Source organism: Uloborus diversus, chromosome 1 (genome assembly GCF_026930045.1).
Source record: "Uloborus diversus isolate 005 chromosome 1, Udiv.v.3.1, whole genome shotgun sequence".
Taxonomy (NCBI): Eukaryota; Metazoa; Arthropoda; class Arachnida; order Araneae; family Uloboridae; genus Uloborus; species Uloborus diversus.
The window spans coordinates 167,552,108-167,573,551 of record NC_072731.1 but is presented as its reverse complement, the minus strand read 5'-3'; the positions used below and the strand labels follow the sequence as shown (position 1 = coordinate 167,573,551).

General features: G+C 31.4%; 1 protein-coding gene across 1 annotated transcript in view; it reads left to right on the top strand.

Annotated features, from left to right (window-relative positions):
* LOC129216948 (protein eyes shut homolog) overlaps positions 1-14,354 on the top strand; it is a 73,013-nt gene extending 58,659 nt beyond the window's left edge. Inside the window, exons 7-10 of the mRNA XM_054851171.1 lie at positions 7,541-7,777; positions 8,485-8,613; positions 12,329-12,584; positions 14,228-14,354. Coding sequence (XP_054707146.1) covers positions 7,541-7,777; positions 8,485-8,613; positions 12,329-12,584; positions 14,228-14,354 — 749 coding nt within the window. The remainder of the gene's footprint in view (positions 1-7,540; positions 7,778-8,484; positions 8,614-12,328; positions 12,585-14,227) is intronic.
* Positions 14,355-21,444: the final 7,090 nt, after the last annotated feature.

Here is a 21,444-nt window from a genome sequence, read left to right as displayed (position 1 = left end):
ATTAGTTATTATTTTCCTAACTAATATTTTCTTGTTTGTTTTCGAAAATTTGAACAATTTGAAAATCCGAAGAACCTATGCTTCCAAGTAATTTGGATTTCCGACGGTTCGAAGCATTATTATAAGCAGTAGATTTGCAATGGATTTGAAACATATACAGGTCTGAAAGAAAAAAAAATCAATTTTCAATACTTTCGGAGCACATCTTTCTTTTAAATAAAGGAATAGTAAAAATAATGAATAAAGGGGGGGGGGGGTACATCATCGCTAAAATATTTCAAATGAAACTGATAATGACTTTAAATGTTTAACGAGAAAGGTATCTTTATTTAGCGAACTATTGATTACAAATTCATGTGCAGGGAGTTCAAAAAGTCCTTGACACATTTTAAAAATTCATAGAAAAGCAACAAATTGTCAAATGAATATGCAGTTTCCTCCATAATACTTCACAGGTTCAAGAATTTTTTATGACATCGTAAAAAATCAATATAGAAAAAAAAGGAAAAAAAGGAGATGAAAAAAAAAATATTAGTAAAAAAAAGCACGTCATGGTGGGTGCTTAATTTTTTTATTACATAGAAAACAATACTTTACATTACCAGAGCTCACTGTGCGCACCGCACGTCGCTCGAACCACACACATCTAAACGTTACTCATGCTCACCCCATGTTCAGAAACGGTATGCTCATTGACGATACATACTGCGACGATACAGCTATTAATTACAATTACAATTTTTTATGTTATTTTTCTCTTCCTCTTTTTTCCCTTTATTTGTTTCTTATGAAGTCTAAAACATTCTTGAACCTGTGAAGTATTATGGCGCAAAGAGCATATTCATTCGACAATCTCTCTGTTGTGTTTCTATAAATTTTTAAATGTGTCAAGGACTTTTCGGACACCCTGTGCCAAACAACGTTGGATATTTCCTGTTAACCTTAATACAGTGTTCATTATGAAAGTAATGAGCATTCGTTGGGAAAAATAGATTTATTGGTTGTATCGTAAAGTGAGCTACTTGAACCCAAAATTTCATATTTTTTAGCGAGTTTTACACTCAATGCTTTGTTAAACCCATAATGTGAACTGATAACCTTGTTTTTAGCCTACTTTCCCAGTAAAAGTCAGAGGAAGAAGAAAAAAGCATGAAAGAAGGCTTAATGCATCTTAAAAATATCGCGAAAAACAAAAAAAAGTCAAAAATAAATAAAATAATTAAATAAATATCGAAAATTTAAAAATTGGAAAGTAGGGTATTGAGATGGGGAAAAATGTCTGTCGGTCTGCCTGTCTGTCTGTCCCCCCCCTAATAACTTTTGAATGAATAGTCCGATTCGAACAAACTTTTTTTTTGTTCGAAAGATCTCGGCGAGTACACCTCATTACCATATTTCACTTTGTGATTTAAACTATTTTTTGTTCAATTTTGAACAGTTCAAAAAAACTTAACATTAGCGCCTACGGGGAAACTCAAGGCAACTGTGAGGCGAATTTGCTTCAAACAAACTTTGTAGGAAAAAACTTTTGATAAAAAACTTGTATATAAAACATGTTTTTGATTTGAACAATTTTCCGTTCAATTTTGAACAGTTCAAATCTCTTATTATTAGCGCTTACGGGGAAACTGAAAGTCAATGTAGATTCCGTACTTGAAGGCGGATTTACTTCAAACAAATTTTGTTGGAAACAGCTCTTGACGCAAAACTCCATACTCCGACTCCGATAATTTAGGGGCACCTGACTCCGACTCGACGCCTGTGCCCGATAATTAATCGGACTCCGACTCCCCGAATTCGACTCTGACTTCGTAGCTTTGGCAAAAATTTATACACGGAGGACAGATGACTGACTCCGGTTTTTGGATATTCGACTCTGACTCCTTTATCCCAAAATGAGATTGACTCCGACTCCCAGCTATGGTTTTAACTGTGAAACAATCATTGCTGATATGACTTGTTTTTATTTTCACGCTAAAGTTTAATTTAGGTATTCAGTTTTCGGCGGATAAACTCGAAGTCATTCATGTTTCTACATCAAGATAAAGTGGCTCCCAAAAGTCTTCGTACACCTACGACTTTCAACGAAATAGGCCCCAATCCATTGGTTAGAATTATTTTTTCGGAATAGGTAATTAATTATAAGATCTATGATCAGTTTTTAACAAAACTACATGAAAAGTTTTTAAATAATATTAAAACGTAATTTTTTAAAAATCAAAAACCAAAAAGTGCCGGAAATTTTATCTCACAAAAGTCTTCGTACACTTTATAAAATGTCTGTATATTATTGAATAATCTAACTATTGATTAAGTTATTAATTAGTAGAATATCATACAGTATTCATAACAACTTTTAAACATCTGGGAATAAATTTCATTCTTTTTCTTTCTTTTTTTTTTTTTTTTTTTTTTTTGCGTAATTTCTGAGTAAGTGTTCAACCACACTTCGAGTCTTACTGTTTTTAGCTCTATTTCCGTTTTAAAGCCCTATTTTCGTAATCTAGCCTCCAGATATCTCTAAATACGTTACAATAATTCAAAATCTGAAGATTGAGGGGGTATTTTCTAAACTTTAGGACAATTTTCGAGGCACTATAGACGCAAGCGTTGAAAACCGTATGCTTCTTATCGTTATCTTGATAAAAAAACAAAGTTGTTTCCAATAACCAAATTTTTGGCTAAGAGTTCAAAATTGGTTTTTAGAATATTTAAAGGACCAGCATAATCCATTATTTCACCAAAAAATTCCAAATTTCCAAGTCCTGATGCTGAGATGCACCCTCACACAAGAACACCTTCAAAGTCCTGATTAACTGATCCAACTAAGTTCTTAAGATTAAATTCCTCATTTTTTTTTCTTCCATTTACAATTATACAGCAATTTAACCCAAAATGTTGAATTTATTTTCATCTATAAGTAGGACGTTGTACAAAAACGTTTTGAGTTTATTTATCATTGATTTTTCGACTGAAAGCGTAAACTTACTGTTTTTCGCGCGGACAAGAAAATTTCTGCGGGAAGAGGTCCCATTTAATCCAGCTAATCAGAGAACTTGGAGAACAATTTTAGGTGAAAAGTAAATGTAAAATATTTCATTTAACTCTGCAGAAACTTTTACAGCACTAAATTTGTATTTTTCATAAATTTTTTAACTTTAAATCTCCGATCACGTTTTGTCAACTTTGCCGGTTGACCTTTTCTTACCTTGTTTTCGGTCCGATTCCTTTCTTTAAAGTATTTTATCAAGCACTTTACTATACAAACAAATAAATTAACTAATTTAGATACATTTCAAACCAATTTACCACTACTGTGGGAAAAAAAATTCAAATTTTGAGTGGTGTTTGCGGTTTTTTACGAATACCAGCCATTTTACAGTAATAAGCACAATATTAAGGAATAAATAAACAAAACATTAAAGCCAAATGACTCTTAAGGGTCAAAACAATGCAAAAATATGAATAAAACGGCATATGATAATTTTAATCATGAATTTATTCGAAAATATTTGAGTGTACGATGACTTTTGTGGCGTGTTATTTCTCTGTTTCTTCGTTTTCTGACCCATTTCAAAAAGAAGATCCGTCAATATTTTGAAAAAACCAATGTGTTGTATTTAGAATAACATAGGAATAATGTGAAAAAATATTGGACTTCATATTCGAATTCAGTTTCGAGTTATTTTGGTTTTACTAAAAAATTTCAAAGTGTACGAACACTTTTGGGAGCCACTGTATACGCAGACGTTTTTTTTTTTTTTTTTGACAATGAAAATTATTTCTTTAAGTTGACATTTTATTGTTTTTATTTATTTTAGTAATTGCATCAATTCATTTAAAAAAATATTTTTGGCAACATTGGGAAAAAGAAACGATTTTTTTTTTGATATGATGTATTTATTTTAATAAGCTTATTAATTTTAATTATTTTTTTTCGTTTTGAAAGCTGTTAAAGAATTTTTTCAATGGAAAAAAGTGTATTAGCTGCTTTGTTTAAAAGGTGCTGCTTTTTTTTTTTAAAGATGAGTGAGGAATATTTTATTCATAGAAATCAGCTTAAAATATTTAAAAAATATTTTTGAAACAATTTGCTATTTTAGCTATTTTTGAGAATATTGATCAGGTACTAGAAAGTAGTATGGGTATATGGGAAAGTAGGCTCGTTTAGTTCTATACAGAGCTTCTTGTTATAATTTTTCAGACTTTCCGCCATCACCTAAAGTCTCTTTTAAACAACAATTGTAACTCTTTATATATTTTTTTCAATAAAATTGGGTTTAAGTAGCCCCACGCTGTATCTACTTGGTCCTACTCAGCAAATTCATTAGAAAAAGCTGTAAAACAGGTGGTGGTATCAAGAATGACCCATGATTTTGAAAAATAAACTCAAAACGTACATTCTAGTGAGCAAACTATTTACATAAATTACAAATTATTTATATAAATTAATATAAAACCAACGTATACATAAAAACATGTTTTTAGGCAAACGCAATTTCTCAAATAAAAACATAATCTAAATACAGCTAAAACCAATTAAAATGCTCATTATTTAAACATTTCAAAAAGTAAAACCCCTCAATTTAACGACTTGGGTGGATTTTTTTCTCTGATATTATTTAATACCTACTCTTCCTCGCTACAACATACTTTGATACTACAGGATGCTCAGGATTGTTTTGTGAACGATATTTCAATTTTCTTTTTAGAATTGATATACTTACCTTGATGATAACAGAAGTTTCCATGAACTTACATGTGAAAGTTTGCAGACACAAAAAACAACAGTTTAGACAACTTGCAATCATAACCTCAATGAGAAAAAGGCGGGAATAGCAGAAACTTTGTTTCATGCTCCAGCCTCTACCCAGTACTGCTACCTGTAATGGAGAAAGTTTTTTAAGTCCATGCATTGAGTTGTATAGGACCAGGACGGATTTTAAACACTTTTTTCTCATAGGTTCAAGCAGCCCCTGGAGGCTTAAGTAGCCCGACTTTACGGTACTTTTACAAATGTTTAAAATTATTCAAAATACTGTTTTGCTGCATCAATACACTTGCAGAGACGTATTTGCCACACCTCAAAGGCACCCTGAAACTTCTCGACGGGAATGTCTAACAGGAACGTTAGTGAAATTTGTTAGTTTTCTTTAAATACGTACATAAAAACATAAAGAAAGATATTGTTAAAGCACGTGCAAATTTTAGCTTGTTTTTTTATCATCCGACGTATTGGTCTGTCATAAATTTTAAATCCTGTTTAGTTACATCAGACAATAGCAAGAATGATTTCCCTGAATTGTAGAGTTGTTGTGAAAGGTTGTTATTGATTACATTTCATTTGGCGATATAAATAGAAAAGAGATACTGTATTGATTAATTACACTTTGACTTTCCAACTTAATTTACGTTACTGTACGAAATAAAAGATCTGATTTTTTTTGAGCCGCAAAATGATATAACAATTTTTAAAAAATAATGTATTTTTTCATGCTGTATTGTCAAAAATCTTGTCAATTTTCCTTTCCAGAATGATGACTGAATTTTGTTCGTGTCCGTTAATTTTGTTATAACGAAAAGACATACCAACATCCAAAAGAAATTTTCTATGCATATACGTGACAGAATTATTTCAAACTACATATTTTTGTCATTTGTTGTACATAAAAATCTGATGATAATACATAAAAAATGTTTTGACACACATTTTTGAAAAAATTAGTATCGTGTCTAGAAAGTAACTTAAATTGTACAGTTAGATAAGGATCTTAATAGCATGTAATTACTTCTTGATCTACACCAATAGGCAACATAAAATTCAAATATCTACGTGTTTTTACTTGAATGTGTCTGAGCCTAATTTGTACAAATTTATGTCAAAGATATATATCATTCCAGGCTCCTAAAAATCTACACAGTGTAGTCCTTGTTAGTCTAGTTAAGCATTATAGGCTCTAAAGTTTTTGTCTTTATCGTATGGTATAATTCTGTAAAAATAGGTAAGATACATGAATATATTTTTCTTTTACCGAAAACAAATTCCTGGTTCGAGATGCAATCCACCATTGGCACCACTGGTGTCATTTCTCATTAATTTTTTTTTATTATTGATTTTAAGTGCTTTACGGTTCGCAATATTTTGATGCGGTTTGGTTTCATTTGAAAGGTGTTTTTTTCTTCAAAGGAAAAAATACAATTTGGAAATGCGTCGTTACAATCGTTTTTGCTTTAGCCTTTTAAGAACAGGAATTTTCAGGATCTTTTTCAACAAAGCTCAGGGCAAACAGTTAGATTTTTTTTAAAACTGTTGATCAGTATCATTAAGTGCTACATTCCTTGAAAAGGAGACGTTCCCCTTTTGAATTCAACAGGCATTTGAAAAAATGAGGGTTTTTCAGGAACTGTATATGTAAAGACAGACGTGAAAATTCAACAATTTATTTTGTAGAAAGCAGCTAAAAATCTTTTAATTTAGTTTCTTGGCCCCTTTTTCATTTTTGGCTTCCACTTTATCCAGAAATTAATTTTTGGGAAAACAAGAAGGTAATCTTTTGACCCTACTCTTAATCGTTGCGTGTGGGAAAAATATTCGCAATAAGGTTTCAGGTAGAAAATCGGAAAAATATTGCCTTCTCGTTTAGGTAAAAATAGAATTCCTGGATGAAGTGGTGACTAAAGATAAAAGTTTGTCTACATAACAAAAATTAACACAATACTAGTAAAGACTCTTGCTACTAAATAAAATTTTGAATTTTTAAGTCTACTTTTACATGTACAGTTCCTGAAAAACCTTAATGTTTTCCTTTAAAAAAAATGTAGTACAGAGAATCGCATTGATAAACAGATAAAAATTCAAAAATTTTGAAATTAATTATTTAAAAATAAAAACTGATTACATTTTTTTTAAATGCTGCAGCTGAAAAATTTGAGCACAAAATTTTCAAGTGGTTTATAACGTTTTAAAGGAAAGGTCATTTTGTTTCCAACAAAAGAAGCCGCAGTAAAATATCACACTGTTCTGGAGATAATATTTAAAAAAAAAATATTTGCTGTACATCGCAAATAAAAAACGAGGCTCAGTTGCAGTCTTTGGCGTCCTGTATATAGGGACAAAGTTTTTTTTTTTAGAAAAGGGGGAGGGGGACAAAAGTATTTTTTTAAATTTTTCCGACTTTTAACTTAGGCCAACTTAAAAAAACTTACGAGACTAATTACTAAAACTACTTACGACTAAATTAAGGTATTTTCTTTGCCTGTTTGATATGATATAGATTAGGTGTCTCCCCAGTTTCGTCGACAAGAAATTTTACTCCCCCCGCCCCCCAATGTTTTTCAGTTTCAGGCATTCTTTGTGATACATTTAAGTGCGGGTGGAAATATGAAATGTCGACGAAACTGGGGATAAACCACGGACTATGCCATACGCATACGCAGTATAATGCCATTTAAAAAAAAAGACTGTCGGTGAGTGCTAACAAACTTGACTCAATATTATTCGTTGCTCATTATTTTGTGGGCCCAAATTCTTTCTTTTTAGGATATGGTGGTGATCACTGCGAATTCGAATACGACGAATGCGATTCCAGCCCTTGCATAAATGGTGGCGCTTGTGAGGACCTCGTTGCTGGATACAGATGTCATTGTGGACCGGGTTACGAAGGACGCCGGTGTCAAATAAAAGTGGATCTTTGCAAACCAAATCCTTGTCCATCACCAGCACAGTGCGTGGACAGAGGAAACAATTATAGTTGTATCTGCCATCCTGGATATAACGGTAGGAACTAAATTGTACCTAAATGAGAGAAATTGGTCTCATTTATTGACAAAGTTGGTCATAAAACATTTTAAAACCACAAATAACAATACACTTATTTCGCAAAATTTCTAGTCGGTATTTAACCTGCGAGAGTTCAATCTTCGATTAAAAAATGATGCTTTCTCTACTTTGATTAGAAATTTATACATTTTATAATTGGTCCCATCAATAACGAAAATTTTTATTGCGATTTCTGACACGACTGTAGTTGGGACAAACCTAACCTGGCAGCATTACGATGCTTCTAGATTAGGTTTATTCCCACTACAGAACATTATAAAGACATTTAGAGGTCATTTAAACGATGCAGTATTCTTTTTGTTACACTCCAACATTATACCTAATTTATAACATCTACTGATTTTAACATGGAATGCATGTATATAACACGTTTCGTTGAGTTTTGAAAGTTTGAAAACGATAATTTCTTCATGAAAGCCACATTTTTGGATTATCTATGTCTTTAAAACATTCATGAATTAAAAAACAAAAACAAATTGGATGATTTCATATTGAAATACTTCCGGATGCTAAAGATTTGAAAAAAAAATGCACTGGACCTGTCATCAAATTTGCTAGTAGTTACATCCGCATACAAAATTTATTTGTAAATGCAGCTGAAAAGTATAGTGTATAGAACTCATAAGAACTTACATTTTGTTTAGGACCTGGATGTACGCAACACTATGACCCTTGTTACCCAAATCCTTGTCAAAATGCAGGAAGCTGTTGGCCGAGCCTTGACTCGTATTTTTGTTCTTGTAAACCTGGATTTACTGGAGATCTCTGCGAAGGTAAACGTTTACAATTTTGCTTCTTATTTAAAACAAAATAAAAACAATAAAATGGATGATTCATATCAGTTGGTTAAATGATAAACTATTTAGTAGTAATTTAGGTACATCTCGACGCGTTAAGAGTAAATGACGAATAACTAGTTAATTTATGAATTCATTCATTTGTTTTTTAACTTTTTCCAGGATATCACTTGTGAAAAAGATGCAAACACTTTACCCGTATTTGTAATCTGTGCATTAAGTCCCTAGTAAAATCATCAAGTTTAAGAAATTCAGGCAACCACTTGACTTTGATTGAACAAAGGTGTTGATCACATTCGCTTTCCACTCTATTTCAGTTTCTTTTTATCCATTTTGCACTGTCTTCATTGCTTAAAATAAGAGAGCGGGTTCTAATTGACACAAAAACCTAATCGAGAACATTCTTTTTATTTAGCATCTTGGCACCTGATGTGTCGTAATTGGATGTTTGCTTACATATATTTTACCATTGGGGTAAACCTAATCTGTCAGCTTTGTGATGAGTACACAGTAGGGTGGGCCGAAAAAAGGAAATTTTCGATAAGCAAGTTCTAATAGAAAAAAAAAAGGTTGTGGATTGCCATCCTTAACGTGGGAAAAATAATTATAAAAATAATATTTTAGTCTTCAGATCGCGCATTGGCAGCGAAATTTGAAAAAAAGGTAAAAAGTGATCAATTTTTAAATATTTTTATGAAAATTCAAATTTAAAAATTTTTTGTTCTAATACAGTTCAAAGGCTTCCTTCAAAAACTCTTTCCATATACCTTTGAAAATATTTACATTCGTTTACGGTTTTTAGTTCGCGCAAAAGATGCAAAGTTACGTGAAATAAACCAAAAATCGACGTTTTTAGCTTATTTTGTACATTGCAGTAGTTTTTCTTTTAGATTACAGCGTTTTTTTTTTACAATAAATGTGCACTGTACAGCTCTTTTCTGGAAATGTTATTATATTTTATTGCATTTACAACCCATAACCCACCACAAGTAGGTGGTTGCACTTTCTGTTCCGCCTTGCAATTCCTAAAAAAGAATTATAGGACTTATATTTGTATTGTAACTTACATTCACAATAACTATATGATTTTAAGCAAGTTTCTACGTTTGGAAAAAGGTTTGAAGCTGAACTCAGGACTTAATTTTTGCATTGATAACCGTGAGCATAAAGTTTTTCACATTAAATAAATATCTTGTCTCATCCCAAAATACCCAACTGACCGATTCATTAATCATTTTAATAACCCTTTCAACAGCAGGAGTGTAAAATAGGAACATTTACTGAATTATGGGTAAAGTTTCTACTGTTTTCGTAAAATTAAATATTATTAACTCAAAAAAAAAAAAAAAAAAAAAAAAAAAACCTCCGTCAACTCTTTAAAAACTGACTTAAAAGGGGAGCAAAAATATATATTTGATACATATTGTCTATAAAATACAGAAAGGAAAATATGATATTGATTTCGCTCTCCCAAAACCAAGGCCTTTCAGTCATTAGCATTCGTTAACGTATGTTAACGGAGTACTGGATCTGTATATTTTTTAAACGGAGTACTGGGTCGTATATTTTTCAAATTAGACTGCTAAGAGAATGAAGACACTCGTAAATTATATCCTTAAAAATTATACTTCTTTGACTCGATAAAATTAAATTTAAAGAAAACATCAAACTTCCGATAAACATGGACTGGTACATTTATTTAAAGTTAAAAAATCTATAAGTTAGGTGTCTGACGTTCTTCTAAACATAGTGTTTCCGGCAATTGAAAGAAATGCTTACTTTGCTATTTGTGAGAAATGGTTATTGGTCATGGGCAGTGGACTAGAGGCAAAACATAAAGGAATTAGATTACAGTATGGTATACAACACAAAAGACTACCCATCAAGAAACATTTCTACAGCTATATAAGAGAATTTCTTCAACCAATATTCGGATTTGACGATTCGAACTATAATAGTTGACTGGTCAAAGTTTTTACTTCTCCAATTCAGTGATGATGTGAAACATAAGGATAATTTATCGTTTCTATAAACTAGACATTTGCTTAAGTACGCATTCTTCAAACTCCCATAACACACTCAGACAGTTGAAAGAATTGGAAGTTTAAAGAATTGGAACAGGTTAGTGAATCTGCAGAAATTCATTTCAGGCAGTGAGAAACAAAGAGATGTGAGTGAACATTTTCAAACCTTAGTAAATCTCATTTAAAGATAAGGTCGTTGATAGGCTTTCATTGAAAAGTTTTTAAAATCATGCTGTATAGCAGCAACTACCAGTGCTACTATGTAGTACCATACCTTGCCCCAAGACAGAAGAGAGGTTCGCCTACCATTTGTACTTGTTATCTCCAAATTTTTAATTTTGCCACTAACATCCCTTTGCTTCTCAATGCCTCATTTGAGGTATTAGACGCAATCGAGATAGATTCATATGTAAAACTTTATATTCGCCAACATCATTGCCAAAACTGAGTCGTAAGTCCAACTTCAAAGCTTGATAGAAACGTAGAAACTTGCTTAATATAATCTAGTTAATTTGAATGTAAGCTACTTTACAAATACATAAGTCCTGTAAATAACTATTCTTCTTAGGAATTGAAGGGTGGAACACAAAGTGCAACCACTTGCTTGTGGTGAGTTCTGGGTTGTGAATGCAACAAAATATAATTGCATTTCCAGAAAAGAGCTGTATGACACATTTTATGCAAAAGAAAATAACTGGGATCTAAAAGAAGAAATACTGCATTATACAAAATAAAATAAAAACTTTTTTTTTTTGGTTAATTTCACGTTACTTTGTGGCTTATGCGAGAGCTAAAAAATGTAAAGGAATGTACATATTTTCAAAGATGTATGAAAAGAGTATTAAAAGGAAGCATTCAAATGGTATTAGAACCAAAATTTTAATCATTTAGATTTTTTTAAAAATATTTGAAAATTAACCATTCTTTCCCTTTTTTTTCAAATTTTGCTACCAATGCGCGATTTTAAGACATAAATATTATTTCTTTTTAATTATTTTTTCCCATGTTTAGGATGGCAATACGCAACTTTTGTTCTCTATTAGAAGTTACTTCCGAAAAGTATCCTTTTTTCGGCCCACCCTAGTACATAGATCTTAAACACAGCATTACGGCTCTGCCCCAAATGTGGTAATATGTTAGGCTGTAACTGAACGTCTATTGAAACCTTTGAAAGCAAGACACGAAAGAGCATTTTAAAGGGAGATTGGAAGTTTTCTTCGTGAAATGGAATCATCTTCATTATATCTATAAAAACAGCTGGATAATAATGCTTAGTTAAAAAAAATAATGAAATTTCGTAAATTACAAGTTCATAAAATAAGAGAAATAACTTTCTAATTAAATCTGAATTAGAATAAAATTCCTTTTTTGAAAGCTTTAAACTGTTTAAAAAATATTGTAATGGAACTCTTTACTTTAGATCTTTAAGATTATAAGGAACAGATAACGTTTTAATCTTTTCCAAACGATTGTTATTTTAATTTATTTTTTCTAACAAATAGCACAAAAACGACTGTACATTTGTTTAGTATTATATTTTGATGAATATTCTCTCTCTCATTTTTTAACACTGTGTTAAAAATGATTTGAACAAGTAAGTTATACCGGTATTTCAGTGATGATTAAAAAATACATTTTATAAAAATAATGTTTCATTATTTTTGCAGAAACACTGGAAGTTTCACAGCCGCTTCCGAGAACTCTTGATGATCCAGGTGAGCCGGAAGAAGAAGACAATCCAGATCATAAGAAAGAAAATGTTGATCATTGGCACAACTTGTACCTCGTGGGTACGATGCTGAGCATGGCAGCTGCACTCGTTGCTTTGATTGCAGTAGTCTGCCATTGTCGACTCAACAAGACCTACAAACGCTTCACGCGGAAGATAGGCAGATCATGTTCAGATCTCAAGCAGCAAAAACTGTGAGTATTACTGTGCACTTTCACAAAAATTCAAAGAGATTTTTACCTTCTAATAAAAACATTTCAATATTTAAGTTGCAATGATTCTGTAAAATTAAACGTCTGAAAAGTTAAGCAGTTAAGCTTACTATACTTGGAGTTAATTGAAAAATTTCTTGCTAACTTTCTTAGGTGGTTTAATGTTGAAAATTGGTGCTCTGGTAAATTAAGATTGGATTTTTTTTTTTTTTTTTTGAAGTACTAGATGAAATCAGGGGGAATAGCCGCATCCGAAATAAATGCCGCACTCTTGTTTTTCTTCTAAATGTTAACAAAAAATAAGCTATGCGCAGAGTGTAGGTGCAAAATGGGATTCTTTAACTACTGTATAGCGTACGCCTTAATTTGATAACAACTCTTGGTTATAAAATGGTTCGTTTGAGTTAATTACATAATTTCATTAACAAAACTTATGAACATTTTATGCAAAAACAGTTTTTTTTATCCTCTAAATATTGTTACTATGTACATGATTTCGTTGTCGAAACTAAGTGTAAGGTTTTGTATGAAACTGTGTGTATGAAAAAACCATTTTCATTTATGATGGCAGACAACTGTGGTTAGCGGTTTCTGAACCGTACAGTATGAAATACGTGGCACTCCATGATCCGGTATTCAGGTCGCATCCTTTTTTCTTAATAATAACAAATTTCGAGATCATTCGATTTAGACGTTATAGGATAGTTAAATGCTGGTTTCGAACTACACAATGGGAGGAAAGTTCACCAAGTAAAGCACTAATCAGTATACCTCAAAAAAAAAAAAAAAAAAAGAATTTACAGCACGCGGAACATGAGAAGTGCAGTGTCAAACGGTAAACACCTACTACGAATCTAAATGAAATATATCATTCTGAGACCTAGCCAGGCAATAGAAAAACGCAAGTTAACGAAACAAGCAGGGTACTTAGCCACTATGGATAATAGGAATGCAGATATATCAAATTTAGAAAAAAACTTTCCCAGAATTGTAGAAAACGCAACAAAAAAGGTGAAGTATTTAATCTTCGATCAGATGAGAATCCCACGGCGAATCGTCAGATATTAATGAATGCTCAAATCTTAGCAAGTTAATCAGATTACAATCATTGAGATTATTTTTGTTTTCACTTAATAATAAACGATACTTCAGGTATTTATTGCTTTATTCTGTTCGTATGCTAAGCGCGGAACAAGTGTGAGAATGTAAGGGCTGCAGTGTAGGGTTTATATATTTTTTTAAATGTTAATAATTTTTTCATATTCTTTGTCGAACTATATTTTCTACATATTTACCAATAAACAGCACAGCATGATTTGTTTTATTTTATGTGCACCATGGGAATTTTTACACAGTAGTTGTAAAGAAAAGTGCGGCTTTGCTCCCGGATTTGTTCTACTGTTGACAATTTGACAAAAATTAGTGCGACTCTTGTACCGGTCAAGCTTTTTTCCTTGTCGTTTTTCACTAATCAAGGGGACGGAACCGCTTTCTATTGATCAATTTTATTTCAAAGCGTCTCTTGAAAGAGTCCAAAACGATAACGAAGTCAATCAAGCCGTGGGTACAAGAATCGGACTGATTGTTTGCTTTTCTTAAACTAAGACGCTTTGGCTTTTTCCCAGCGAAGACCCAGGCAAGTTTTCATTGAATCTTCGTGGGAACGTTTCTGAAAGTCCCCCCAAGGATCCACCGTACGAGGCCACCAGCGTCGACCTAGCGGACAGCTTGGATGCACCCCTCATCTGCTAAGCACAGTGTCTCTCATTCTTCAAGCCCGTCTTCAATGCTGTCCGCGCCAAAATTGAAGGACAAAGACAATTACTTCTCAAGATGGAAGTGCTCTCAGCCAAGATTCCTGGAACTCAAAATGAGCGAACAAAATTTTAAATGAATATAGCTCCATGTTTTTATAAATATAAATGAACTAAGCGGAAATTTTAATTAGACTCATCTGGGTAAATTCCTGGGCAACAGCTTTCCGAAAGGGTAGTTCCTGAACGCAGGCCATTTTTAAATGGAACATTTCTTTAGTTAAAAAAAAAGGATTTTCGAGGTACTGTGCATTATTCTCTTTGCAATTTATGAACTAAATATGAGTTCACTAATTATTTATAAAAAAATAGATAATAAATAAATAGTGCATGATTAGCTACCGATGAAAAAAATAGCAATTTCATTAGTCATTTAGCTTACAAAAACAGTACACTTCAAAACATCTTCATTTGTGCGAGAAATGTCAGTGACCAAGAATTACCCAAGAAGATTTCAAAGAACTGCCCAATAGCCAAGAAAATTCCTGTACACTAACTGACAGTAGCTTCTTCAATTACAATGGAAAGATAGTCCGTTCTGTGCCACATGTGCACCATGGCAACTTTAGCCAAATTTCATAATTATTGCCTGCTTTTGATTTTTGTCCAGTAATTTCCCGGAGTGACTATACTGCTTCAAATTTGTGTCACTTCATCATATTTCACTGTATTTGCATGGGATAAAACTCACCTCATGTCTTGGGTCCGATACAGGCTGCTCTGGCAATTTGTGTTCTGGTAATTAAAATAAATAAGATCAAAAACCTAGGTGTCTAGCAAAAGAAATCAAAGCCATTTAGTAATCAGACATCTTTAAATATAACCAGCCATTACAAATATCGTGAATTCGTTATAAAAACATTTCTTAATAAAATGAATAAAAATAATGTATATTATTAGTCACTGAAGAAAAAAAAAGAATCGCAGCTTTAAAGGGTATTACACTGTAAAAAAATTCCGAAACGTTACTGGTTATTTCCGTGGAACGTTTCGTGATTTCAGAGGTTTTCACCTATTTCCTCAAAAAATCAACTATCTTCGCAAAAAAGTTTCCTGAATTCCTAAAAGATGCACGAATGCAGACCTTGCACTGGTGTGAAAAATATTTTTTGTTACCAGTTTAAATATTGACGGAGCGTGTTTATTAAGTGTATCGACTTTAGATTGTTTATGGTCCGTCCGGATTGACTAAGCTTCCAATGGGAGGAAGTAAGTCACTGGATAGCTACAGCTTTGCGAGGCAGGAATTGCAGGCAAGGAATATGCTTGGTTCTTGCTTGCAATTTTCGCGTAGCTTGGTCGTGGTTGCTCTAATATTTCTGGAGCTTTCTTGGTAAATACAAAAGGTTCTAATCAAATAAATAAAACCAATTTAATTTTTCTAGAAGGTTCACGACTGGCTGTAATAGGGGAGATTTCTTAATATTTCAGAAAGGTTACTGAATTTTATCGGAAAACGTTCCTGGTTTTTGTAAGATATGTTACTGGCTGAAATTGGCACTTTAGCTGCCTATTATTTTCCAGGAACGCTTCTGAATCGTTTTTACAGTGTACCAAAATAGAAAATTTGTCAAAATACTGACTGTTACAACCTACATTTAATTTCAGAATCATTTTCTGCAGCGATAAAAGGCCTTTAAAAATTAATTTATTCAAAAATGCTTCCGTCATAATCATTGTCTTCAAGGAAACAAAAAATATTTACCATTCAAAAAAGCTGAACTTGTTTCAGTCAAAAATTAATTATGGCTTTGTGGCACGAGTTGAGGCTTAATAATTTATGATAATTGAAATCCTTTAAGGTATCCGTAAGTAATAAAAGCTCTGCAAATCATTCACACTATTAATATAATATTTAAAAAAATAAGCAAAATTTGCAGTAAACTTAATATTTTTAGTTCGACGTACATTCAACGTACATTTTTTATTTTACCTTATAGCACTTTAACAATAGAAATATTTCAATTATACTTTGACACATCCTTTCTTAGACTTTCGATTTCATAACAAGATTTTGAGAAATTCTAGTTTATCTTGAAACATATTGACGGTTTTGCTTAAAATAAGCAATATGTTCATGAATGCTGAATCATCAAATGATTAAACTTTTGACTATAATTCGATTATTTTAGTCAATGAAAAAAGTTAAGGTTTTGCAAACGATAACTAAAAAATATTGAAAAATACCAAAAAAAAAAAAAAAAACCGTAATAATTCAAATATAGTCTTTAAAAAATATCCGCAATTAATTAAAGCTCACACTGTAAAAACGATTCAGAAACGTTCCTGGAAAATAATAGGCAGCTGAAGTGCCCAATTTCAGCCAGTAACATATCCTACAAAAACCAGGAACGTTTTCCGATAAAATTCAGTAACCTTTCTGAAATATTAAGAAATCTCCCCTATTACAGTCAGTCGTGAACCTTCTAGAAAAATTAAATTGGTTTAATTTATTTGATTAGAACGTTTCGTATTTACCAAGAAATCTCCAGAAATATTAGAGCAACCACGGCCAAGCTACGCGAAAATTGCAAGCAAGAACCAAGCATATTCCTTGCCTGCAATTCCTGCCTCGCAAAGCTGTAGCTATCCAGTGACTTATTTGCTCCCATTGGAAGCTTAGTCAATCCGGACGGGCCATAAGCAATCCAAAGCCGATACACTTAATAAACACGCTCCGTCAATATTTAAACTGGTAACAAAAAATATTTTTCACACCAGTGCAAGGTCTGCATTCGTGCATCTTTTAGGAATTCAGGAAACTTTTTTGCGGGGATACTTGATTTTTTGGGGAAATAGGTGAAAACCTCTGAAATCACGAAACGTTCCACGGAAATAACCAGAAACGTTTCGGAATTTTTTTTACAGTGCAGATTGCCCGTGTCTTGAAAGTGCCCATTTGTGTGTAATTGCTTATTGGGTCGACTTCCGTGGATCTAGGTTGAGAAATAACACAAATGAAGGCACGAAGCCACATTTTTTATGAACTGTTATGACAGAGGATATTTTCAAAATGAAATGATGTATGTAACCTTTTTGCACCTAAGCATCTTAGATGTTTTGAGTGCAAGGGAAATCACGGAAAGATATATGTGTTTCATCATATGACGTAACATATAAAATAAAAACATAAATAAAGTGATTTATTTCTTACGCCCATCGTTTTTCTTCTTTTACTCAAAAAAAGATGGAATTTTTTAGAATTTAGAAGAGTCAATATGTTGATTAAGACACTGTATGTTTGAAATGTAAATTTGATTCATATTCAATGTAATAAAGGTAATTGTGTAGATTTTATAATTCCATTAAAATAAAGTTAAACATTATAAATAAATAAGACAAGTAAGTTAGAAATTGTTCTTCTAAAAAGCATTTAATAGTCATGCATCTGGAAAAAATTTCTTTTGATATTAAATGATACTTTGTTTATATTTATAAAATGGTTTTTCCATAAATTTGAGTTATGACATACGATCTATAACGACTTTGCGTAACAAAATGCATTTTTTTCTAAATCCATATAAAGTTAAAAAATACTAAAAACTTTGAAAGCTGATAAAAAGAATTTAGATTGAAAAAGTGTCGCTTAAAATCAAATTCAGCATGGGAATTTTGAGAACTTTTTTTAAACATTCCGAAGAAATCAAAAAATCTTTTCATTTAATTTTAAATTAACTCTGAACTAGGTTGATTTGTGTAGTATATGCAGTGAACGAGTAACTCATTCCATGTTCATAACACATGAAAAATCTATATCGCTATATTATTGTCAATATAGGATTGAGATATTTTATTTTTGTGCACGTTGAGAGAAAATAAAACTCATCTAAACAGACAATGGATAGCATTTCTTTCACCCTATCTGTCACTAAAAATGGCAATTTTATTTAAAAGGTTTGTTTATTAATTGTTATTCTGGAGTGTAAAATGAAAGAATTAAAAACTTTCCTTTATATGCTTTTTGTGAAAAATACAATGAACAGTTCGTTAAAAACTCTTTTGTAAAACACTCATTGAAAGAGTTACTAAAGTGGTATTTTGTTTTTGTGATCAAACACAGTTGCATTACCACTAAATACAAATGACATATTATTATATACACATGCATATATTGATTTACTTTTTGAAGTACTCGTACTTTCCCTATCCAGACTTAAACCATTTTACATTTATATGTCCTTATTATTTGCACAAATGTGTTTCGAATTTCTAAATTTGATTGCAATTATCACAATAATAAATGTCAAAAAAAAAAAAAAAATAATAATAATAATAATAATAAATAATAAATAAATAAATAAATTTGCCTACAGATACTTACATTGCCTACAGAACTTACATTGTACTGCATATTTAAAACCATTAAAAAAAATTGGTCGCTGCATGGTGGCATCTGTATTTATTCATAATTATGTACTATCATTAATTACTGGAAATAGAAAAAAGCGCACGTAGCATAAAACTTTAAGTTTTGTTGCCGTAATTTTGTGTAAATAAACTTTTTTTTTCTTTCTTCATGTTTTTTTTCGTGTCATAAACACGTGATCACTTCTATGATATACAGTGATTGAGTAATGTGTGAAATGTCATTAATAAAGCTTTATATATTCTTTGGTTACTTTTTAGGTATGCCTATAAGTTATATTGTGTTATTTTATTTCAAATAAAATTGTGATAATGAGTTAATATTGTTGGATGTAATTTTTTCGTAGATGTAATAAAATTACAATTCGTACAAAAGTGCGTTTTTCATTTGGTCAGACGTTTCAGAATCCATTATGTCTTTTATCTTGTTCTTCGAATGTTTGAAAAAAAATGTTGAAAAAGGTTCTTCATCATTTGCCGTATCATTTAAACTGCCAAGCAGCATGCCTAAAAGCAATAGTCATTGTGATAATAATAATGGTAATAACCGTAAAATTAGTAATAGTAATAAAAGAAATAACACAATTGGATTCACAAAATGCATTTAGTTTAAGGCGGTTATAGAGCTAAAAATAGCATACGCAAGTAGACGAGTTCTACATGATTTTTGCATAAATAATTTAGAAGTCGTTTGCATTATTTTTGCATAAAACTATCCGACGGGAAATATTTTACACAGAAGTTTTTAAAAGATAAACTAATCATATACTTAACGCAATATACTCAAGAAACAAAATTAATAATTAAGTATAACGGATGAGGGAAATATTGCTAATAAGTGAGGTATGCCTACTTATATATTCAGAGGGTGAGTTAAAAAAAGAATTACCAGCGTAGAAATTTTAGGTTTTTGTACTTATTCTAGAATTGTTTTATGTTTATAGAAATACATTGTTATCCACCGTGTTACATTAGAATTATATTTTTATAGCTAAGTGAATAATACTTTCACCTTACGAGCAGTAGATTTAAGGCAAAAGTAAGAAAAAAAACTTTGCAACCTTTATTAAAGTAACTTAAAACTCCACTAGAATAAAAAACATTATGCAAATAAAATTGTTAAATAAATATAGCACCAGATTGAAAGTAGTAACAATAGGCCTCAAGATTTATATACCTGGTTTAATTTGTTAAATTATGTTATGCCCTGTAACTACGTAAATGTTCTTCGTATCTCAATGTGCAAATCGCATTTTTCTTTCTTCCTTTCTTTATTTTTTCCGTTTTCTTTGTGAAACATTTCTGAATAATAATTCACATAAAACTAAACCAAGAGCGGAAGCAAATGTTATTTTTTGCAAAGCAGACACCAAATATCTAATATGAGAAAGTATTTTAAACACAAATATGGAGCAGCAATGCTTTTACCCTTAATTCAAACGGCAACTTTGTCTTAATACGGAATGTAATTTCATAGTAAAGAGTACAATTAAAATGAAAATTTTACATTTTTTTAACTCTAAGAGAAATAACCTTTTAATATTTTTTAAGAATTATAAAATTGCATTAATAAATTCGAAATTTCTTTCTTTAAATGAAATTTTCATAATTTTAAACTTTCGCCAAAACATCTTTGTTGCCTTAGATTGCAGTTAGCTAGGATGTAACATGTAAGCATTGTTAAAAGTCGTTTATTTTAAACATACTTCACTCATAGAAAATTAGAAACGCTTTTCAAAAATTTAGTCAAGTGTATTTTCTTAGTTTTCATTTCAAAGTAAAAATTTAGTTTTGTTTAAACTGGATGGAGTGATGCGGAGAGCTGTTGGAATTTTTAAAGTGTTGAATTACAATGATTTTACTTACAATACATTGAAAATTCTGAATGTTAAAAATCAAAATAGTACGGACCTCTTTTTTTCCTGCAGCCTTTCATTTCATTCTCAATAAAAGTTTCAATATTATATTTTTTCAGTACTTTCAATTATTTATTAGCTTTTAACTTTGTTAACTGCAATTAGTATTGTCTTTACTCTTTTCGATGTACTTTTTTGTTGCTCTTCGACACGTTTTTCATTCCTTTAAAATGGTCATGGAGTCCTTTCAAGCTTAAAAAAAAAAGAAAAAAAAAAAAAACTGGCTATATGCTTGTGTTAAAATAGGGTGACTGGTTTAGACTGACCGGTTAACTCGGACTCATCGGTGACTAATCAGAAACGATTAAATAGATTCTGATGATCTCTGAAAACATAAAACATTGTAACTACTGACACCATCAAATGTGAAATCCATTACCTACCTGAGTCAATCAATAAAAAAAAAGTTTAAAATTCATTTTTACTCGAGTTCTAGCCCGACGCAAAGGAGGGTAATGTGTTTATGAGTCTATGTATGTATGTATGTTTGTTGCTATGTGACGTCGTAGAGGTTAAACGCCTTGCCCAATTTTGATTATTCTTAAGTCAATCTTTGTCTTAACCTTGGGAGTGTTACTAACGCATGACAGTAATCAAAATTCACCATATCAAAAACCCGTCGGAATATTTTCAATTCGTTACCGTGTCGCACACTACCTACATGAGACAAATGCAGGTAGCGTTTTCGCTGCCTGATTTTTTTTTACTCAGTCTACTAATAAGATTTTCATCTCTAACATGTTGCAT